Source organism: Humulus lupulus, chromosome 7 (assembly GCF_963169125.1).
Source record: "Humulus lupulus chromosome 7, drHumLupu1.1, whole genome shotgun sequence".
Classification (NCBI taxonomy): Eukaryota; Viridiplantae; Streptophyta; class Magnoliopsida; order Rosales; family Cannabaceae; genus Humulus; species Humulus lupulus.
Genome location: NC_084799.1, coordinates 179,634,518 through 179,642,394, shown reverse-complemented (window position 1 = coordinate 179,642,394; position 7,877 = coordinate 179,634,518). Strand labels below are relative to the sequence as shown.

The window sequence follows — 7,877 nt, the reverse complement described above, 5'->3', positions numbered from 1 at the left end:
TTTACACTAAATGCTTTGAAATTATAATTTTGAAAAGTGAAGAAAAATCCTATCTTTTTAGAAGTAATTTGTGCTTAAAATTATAAATCTATTTGGAAAATGATAGTTTGATTTATTTAACTATCACTAAAACTTGAGAATCAATGTACTTTTAAATATTATTGAACTTATATTTTGTGGATTCTATTATCTTAATAATCTTTATTTTACCATCTTGTTTACAATTATTAATTTAGTAATATATATTATCTTTTATTTTATTTTTAATATACAAAAATTCTCATCAATCTTTGGAACTAGGTTAGAATTTATTAATTTTGGTTTAAAATAGTTTTCTTTTCGACTTTAGACAACTCCTTTGGGTTCAACATCCTTGCTTACACGATCACTATTCTATATGAATGATTCGTGCGCTTGCGATTTATAAATATTTAAAACATACCCGTTTTGAGTCCATCAAGCTGGACCCGTGGTAAAAAGGCATAGATTGCCAAAGAAACATGCCTCCAAGACTGGAACTTTCACCGAGTCTCCAATCAAAGATAAAGGTGCCAGCTCCACTCGAGAGCAGCAACAACAGACTCAACCCCCAGCCTCAGTAATAACAATCACCGTCCTCGAGGCTCCTCCTCCTCTCTCTCAACATGTACCTCCCCCAGTTCCTTAAGTGATTCAGGGGGAAGCTCCCTCCGTTCAAGTCCCCTTTGTTCAGATCCTAGTAAAGCCACTTGAGCTAGCAAGGATCCCCGAAGTGTTTCGAGGGAATGTATACAAGATGGCGAGCCATATGGTGGACCATGCATATAGAGCCAATGTCAAGTATTTGAAGATTGGTTCTTCAATTTGAAATTGGAACCTGCAGGTCAAGTCTTGATGGGAAATAAAAATTCTTTCAGAATACAAGGAATTGGGTGCATCTGAATCAAAATGAAGGATTTTTCCATAAAGGTACTCTATAATGTTAGATTTATTCCTGGCCTTAAAAAGAAACTTGTAGTCTCTTGGTGTTTTAGATTCTAAAGGATATAGCTACAAAGCTGAAAAAGGAGTTCTAAAAGTGACAAAAGGCGCAATGGTGACCATGAGAAGAGAGCTTAGACACGGGTTGTACATACTACAAGGAGACATTGTCATAGACTCCACAGCCGTGTCTACACAAATTATAGACAAGACAGAAATGTGGCACAAACGTTTGGGACATATGAGCCACAAAGGACTGCTTGAGTTGGGTAAGCAAGGTCTTTTAGATTCTAAAGATATTAATGATATAAAATTTTGTGATACTTGTGTAATAGGAAAGTCTCATAGATTGAAATCTTCTAATTCAATTCATAGAACTAAAAGCATACTTGATTACATACATTCTGACTTGTGGGGTTCACCACAAGTCCTTTTTTCTCTAGGAAAAGCTCATTACCTCTTGTCTATAATTGATGATTACTCTAGAAAGGTTTGGGTTTATTTTCTCAAAACTAAAGATGAAGCTTTTGGAAAATTCAGAGAATGAAAAATAATGGTTGAAAACCAAACCATGAAAAAGGTTAAGAAACTGAGAAGTGATAATGGTTTAGAATTCTGTAATAAAGAGTTTGATGCATATTGTAAGGAACATGTCATTTTTAGACACCACACTTGCACAGATATACCACAGCAAAATGGTCTTGTTGAACGTATGAATAGGATCATTATGAACAAAGTTAGATGTATGCTTAGTGATTCTGGTTTACCAAAATCATTTTGGGCAGAAGATGCTTCTATAGCATGCTATATTATAAATAAATCTGCTTCTTCTGCATTATATTTTAAAGTACCTTAATATATGTGGTCTGGTGTACAACCTGACTATCATCATCTAAAACCTTTTGGATGTATTGCATTTGTTCATGTGAACCAAGGAAAGTTAAATCCGAGGTCAAAAGGGGGTGAGTTTGTTGGTTATCCAAATGGAGTAATAGGTCATAAAATTTGGATAATAAAAGATAAGAATTGTGTTATAAGTATGGGTGTCATATTCAATGAGTGTTGTTTTTATAAAACTAACCAAAACTCTTTAGAATTAGCCAGCTCTAAACAAGCTAGGCAAAATGACAAATTACAAGTGGGATTGGAAGATTCACTAAAAGTTTATAATCAAGGTGAAGCTACTGAGAGTGAATCTGAGCATACAGTTGATGAAACAACTGATTTCGAAGATGAGGCAGAAATGCATATTGAAGAAAATGAATCTCAAGATTACCTTCTGAGTAGAGACCGAGTAAGGAGAGAAATTAGACCACCTGCAAGTTTGTTCAAGCTAATTTTACTACATTTGCATTCAATGTTGTAGATGCATTAGAGCTTCAAGAACCAAAAAGTTATAATGAAGCTAGAAAGTGTACAGAATGGGAAAAATGGAAAAGAGCCATGAGTGAGGAAATGGAATCACTGTCCAATAACAAGACATGGGAATTGGTTGATAGACCCAGGAACAAGAAGGTGATAGGCTGTAAATGGGTATACAAAAGGAAACCATGGATTATTGGAGTTGAACTACCTAGATTCAAAGCAAGGTTGGTTGCAAAAGGTTTCTCACAGATTGAAGGCATTGATTATCATGAAGTCTTCTCACCAGTTGTAAACCACACTTAAATTCAAGTAATCTTGTCTATTGCAGCAATAAATGATCTAGAATTGGAGCAGCTTGATGTGGAGACAACATTCTTACATGGTATGCTAGAAGAGGAGATTTTGATGCAACAACCAGAAGGGTTTCTGCAACAAGGAATGGAAGACAAGGTTTGTCTACTGAAGAGGTCTCTTGATGGTCTGAAATAGTCGCCTAGACAATGGTATTTCATATTTGATGAATATATGCTCAAACTGAAATTTTAGAGATCAAAGTATGACAATTATGTTTACTACAAAATTCTTGAGGACATGAGCTTTATTTATCTCTTAATTTATGTTGATGATATGCTTATAGCTTGCAAACATAAATATGAGATGTTAAAGTTAAAAAGGTTGCTAAGTCAAGAATTCAATATGAAGCAACTTGGTCTAGCTACAAGGATTCTAGGAATGGAAATAGCTCGGGACAGAAGCAAGGGTATTTTGACTCTTTCCCAGAAGGGGTATGAAAACAAGATTGTGGAATTATTTGGTCAAAAGGAGGCAAGATCAGTCAACACACCAATTGGAGCACATTTCAAACTGAAATCTCTAACAGATGAGGAAGCATCTTTTGAAGAGAAGAAGATGGAAGGAATTCCATATTCTACGGTTGGAAACATTATGTACTCAGTGATTTCAACTAGACCATACTTAGCCTATGGAACTGGTGTGGTAAGCCGATTTATGAGCAAGCCAAGTCTTGAACATTGACAAGGTGTTAAGTGGTTACTTAGGTACGTGAAAGGCACAAGTAGTTTGAAGATATGTTACTCCATGACAGATTCGAATTTGTGTGAAGTTGTAGGCTATTGTGACTTTGATTTTGTAAGTGACTGTGATAAGAGAATGTCTCTTTCTGGATACATTTTCACAGTTGGTGGAAATGCGATTAGCTGGAAGTCGAACTTGCAACATGTTGTGGATTTGTCCACCACTGAAGCCGAGTACATTTCCCTCACATAAGCTGTCAAGGAAACTCTATGGCTGAAAGGTATCTTAGATGAATCGGGTTTCAAGAAAGAACAAGTTGTTGTGCACTGTGATTCTCAAAGTGCTATACACCTATCTAAGAACACTGTGTTCCATGAGAGGACAAAGCACATAGATGTGAAGCTTCATTTTATGAGGGACATAGTAGCTAAAGGAATGGTAAAGGTGAACAAGATAGCTACTGAGATAAATCCTGCTGATATAATGACTAAAGTGATTCCAGTAGGCAAGTTCAATGATGCTTTGAACATGCTTAAAATCAAAGAATAATGCGGTAACAAAAAGCAAGGCAGCATAATCTAATATTCATCCTCAAACTTTGAATTGTTGACTCAAGGTGGAGAATTGTGAGATCTAAGTCATCATCCAAATTCCAATTAGGAAACATCACTAGGATTGCCATCATGGAAATTGTTAGTTAGGCTGAAACTAACTCATCAGCTCACAGTCTTAACAACGATAAAATCTTATGACTACTTGAAGTCAGATAGAAGATTCTTAAGCTCTCCAACACTCATCCTCTACTATATATAGTCTAAAGTCATATTGGTTTTGGTTAGACTGTGGTGTATTCACTGGATTCATTGTAGAGAGATTAGAGAGAGTTCATTTGTGAGAATTGAGAGTATTCTTGTGTGAGCTGAGAGAGATTGTATTGTGTTCATACACTTTAGTGATTTTTTAGAGTGTAATCTGTTCTAATTGAGATAGTGGATTTGACTGAGGTTTGCTGCCTTTCTTTGGATGTAGAATCAACAATCTTGGTTGATTCCGAACCAAGTATTCTTGGGTATTTATTTTCTACTTACATTTCTGTTCATTATATTTAGTTTTCTTATTGTTTGATACATTGTCTTGAATGCGAAACTTGTTGTCTTAACACTAGAACTTGTGAGCTATTTGTTTTGCTTTACTATGATTGAGTATTTGATAGGGTTCAATCCTCAACAGTAACTAAGCTTAAAGGAAAAAACTACACACAGTGCCACAATGGGGTTTCGACCTATGGGATCTAAGGGTTAGACTCACGTAGACAAGACGAAAATGGCAATGCAACATATGTTTGTTGAATGGTGTAGCTACCTTTATTCACTATAAATGAAAAAATAGGCATGAGAGAAAAAAAAAACCATATTTTCAAAATGAACAAATTTCCCATAATTATTTTATAGAGTATAATCATGTTTATAAAAAGTTCCCTAGAAGCATTGATTTGAAATCATGTTTACTAGTTAAGGCACTTAGTAATTGGGAATTGAGGCAATTAATTATGAGCAAAAATATTTATTTGCATAAAGTATTTTATAACATTTTTAAAATATAAAATATATTTAGTGGCTTAAATAATAGTGCAATATGTAAGTACAAAAAATTCTTTACAATTGGTTCTGCGGCAGTTACAACCAGTTTTTTTTTCCCAATTTCTACAACCTTCAACATTTCTACTTTAGTGAAAACATTTGGAATACCCAATTGTAGTATTGAGAATATTGTGGCATGGATTATTGGATTTTCATATTGATTAATCCATTTTTCCGCCAGTTTAATTTCTAGAAGGGTTGGAATCATATTCATGCGTGATGGGTTTCTTGATTACAACTCTTATCTTTGTTGTAGTGGGCATAATTGTTGGGAAAACTTATACACGATCTTAATTATTTTCATGTAAATCATATATTAAACATGTTGACGCGGTTCTTCGCCAACAGGTAATTAAGAGAAGAAGAGAAAGGGATTAGTGCTGAAAGTAGAACCGTCACAGATATGAAATCTTAGAGAATGAACTATGTGACTCAAGACACGTTTTTAAGTGGTTCAAAGGTTAAAATCCTTCTACTCCACTAGTCAATATTATTCACGTATTCTGGGTATTTGGTTTACAAAGTATATGGCTCTTCAGAGATGGTTTTTTCCCACCCCTATCAACTCCCAGGGTCCCCATATTTATAGGAGAAGGCACCTGGAAGTTGGTAGGGAGGTCATCACGTGACCTTACCATTTGTCATATCAACTCTGTAACATTTATGATTAATTCCTAAACCTGACACATAAGTGTGGTCTAATCAGTATGTAAGGAGATAATGGGCCGCACGGCCCAACCCAGCCGTGGGGTTCTGAATGCGCACGTTCCTGATGCGTGCCCGGGAAGTCAGGGAGATATCGGACACGTGATGTCAGATATAGGCACGTTTATCTTGCGTGTGTTGACTTTACAAAGGGTCAGAGATCCACGAGCAGCAGCTCGCACAACGAGCTACTTCACTGACCCAACCTTCGGCCTTAAGGACTCCTTCCCCCAGTCTTGGGCAGCATTGGCGAGTTCTTGAGGATACCTCGGGCTAAGTGGGTACGACCTGGAAAACAAAATCTCTGACCTGGGGAAGTTCTCGGACTAACCTTGATTAGTCCGAGGCTCGACCTGCTAATCAGTCCGTGGGAAAACCAGGGCGTACAAAACACATTAATATAAGACAACCTAGAACATGTTTCTACAATTGAATTTAAACATAAATAATGATAAGAACACTTACATTATACTCAACGGAATGTATTAGTCATTTCTTCAATTTTTCTAACCCTTGAATCTTTTCTGTCGCAGGGTATCACCAAGAAACTAAACCGATCTTCAAATTTTTTCACAGCCTTCCAAAGTATCCTTAGAATCACCTAGACTAGAGTGAGAAATTCTCAACACGAGAGATAGATATAAAGAGAAGAAAAATAGAAGAGAATATTGAGGCTTAGAAAATGACTTATGCTGTAGAGAGAATATAAAACCTAGAGCATCAAGAATAGATCTTCCGATCTTCTCAAAACAAGTGATTCAAAATTATGATTTCATCTCTCACTCAGCATTCCTTTTATATGTTCAATTAGGTCATTTATTTTAATTAAAAAATCGATAAAATAATAGATAATATATCAAGGCCTGTATTATTTTCTATTGATTAATTAATTAAATAATTATTTAAATCCTTAATCAAATTAATTATTTATAATTTTAACCTTGATTTAAACTTATTTATTAATTTAGACACCAATTTGTCTTAATTAATAAATCTTCCCTAAAATCTCTTTTCTTCTCTAAATTGTAAACCTCTTTGAAACTATCCAAAATTAACATGGTCAACTTTGATAATTATAATTGATAATTAAATCAATTAATTAAGACTATCTAGATGATTTTATCCAAGGTACAGTGAGGACCATGGGCCTATAAAATCAAGCTCCAATACGTAATCATAAATTTACTAACTTATTAATTCCTCGTGACTCCACTAAAGACTCATTATTGCACTCTTGAATTCATAGAACGCTCTATAAGCAATATAGATGCGTTATTAATTATCCATTTTTACAACTATAATTGTCACTCAATCCTCTATAGACGGTCTACAATGAGATGTGACTAAAAATACAGTTTTACCTCTCATTGTATTTTATCCTTAAAACACTTAGTTCCTTGTAAATAATATTTCAGTAAACTAATATTAATTACTGAAATGAGATCTCTATCATTTAGCACCTCGAACCAAACTAAAAGGAAACCATCGTTTTACTTCTTCACCTAAAGTCATAGATGTTCATATCTATGATTAGCACTCCCTCTCAATTATACTACAAAGTTCCCAAGATGTAAGTATGGGCTAGTCCGTAGGGTAAGTTGGTAATAAACAAGTCAAAGAACTCAAATAATACAATCAGTAAGAATACTAACCACTCAGAATTGAGATTGAATTGACCTATGGTCAACTATATGATATGACTAGAATAGATAATAACGGTATGTTTACTTATTCTATCTACTGTCAATATCAGTTCAGTCTGATGTAACAAATACATCTCATCTTATCTACTTTGTTAATGTTTTGGAAAAAATGTAACACTACGATGTGTAAGTAGATCATATCGTAGATGACAAGTGAGTGTAAATCTTGTGCACTGACTAATCTTAGGAGTAACTTATGTTTGAACATATAATCATATTTATATTACACTGTGATTATGTCACTATATATATGATTAGTTATATGCTCGGGATTTAATAGAAGTTTATATTAAACAAATAATCATGAAAATAAAACATGTGAGCAAAACGATTGACTAAGTCAAAAAATTGATTTCTATTATTTTATTGATAATAAAATGAAATCACAAAGAAATTGAATTTTAATTAAGGTATAAACCCCAACAATAATTGTATCTCTTTTTGTCAGAATATAATGCAGCATAGGCCC

General features: G+C 34.3%; 1 protein-coding gene across 1 annotated transcript; it reads left to right on the top strand.

Annotated features, from left to right (window-relative positions):
• The first annotated feature begins 1,072 nt into the window (after positions 1-1,072).
• Positions 1,073-1,507, top strand: LOC133792409 (uncharacterized mitochondrial protein AtMg00300-like). The gene has a single exon (XM_062230313.1). It carries the CDS (start codon positions 1,073-1,075, stop codon positions 1,505-1,507), a length of 435 nt encoding a protein of 144 aa, XP_062086297.1.
• The last annotated feature ends 6,370 nt before the right edge of the window (positions 1,508-7,877 follow it).

Coding starts and splice junctions, on each gene's coding strand:
- LOC133792409 (XM_062230313.1), top strand. CDS start 1,073: ATGGTGACCATGAGAAGAGAGCTTAGACACGGGTTGTACATACTACAA.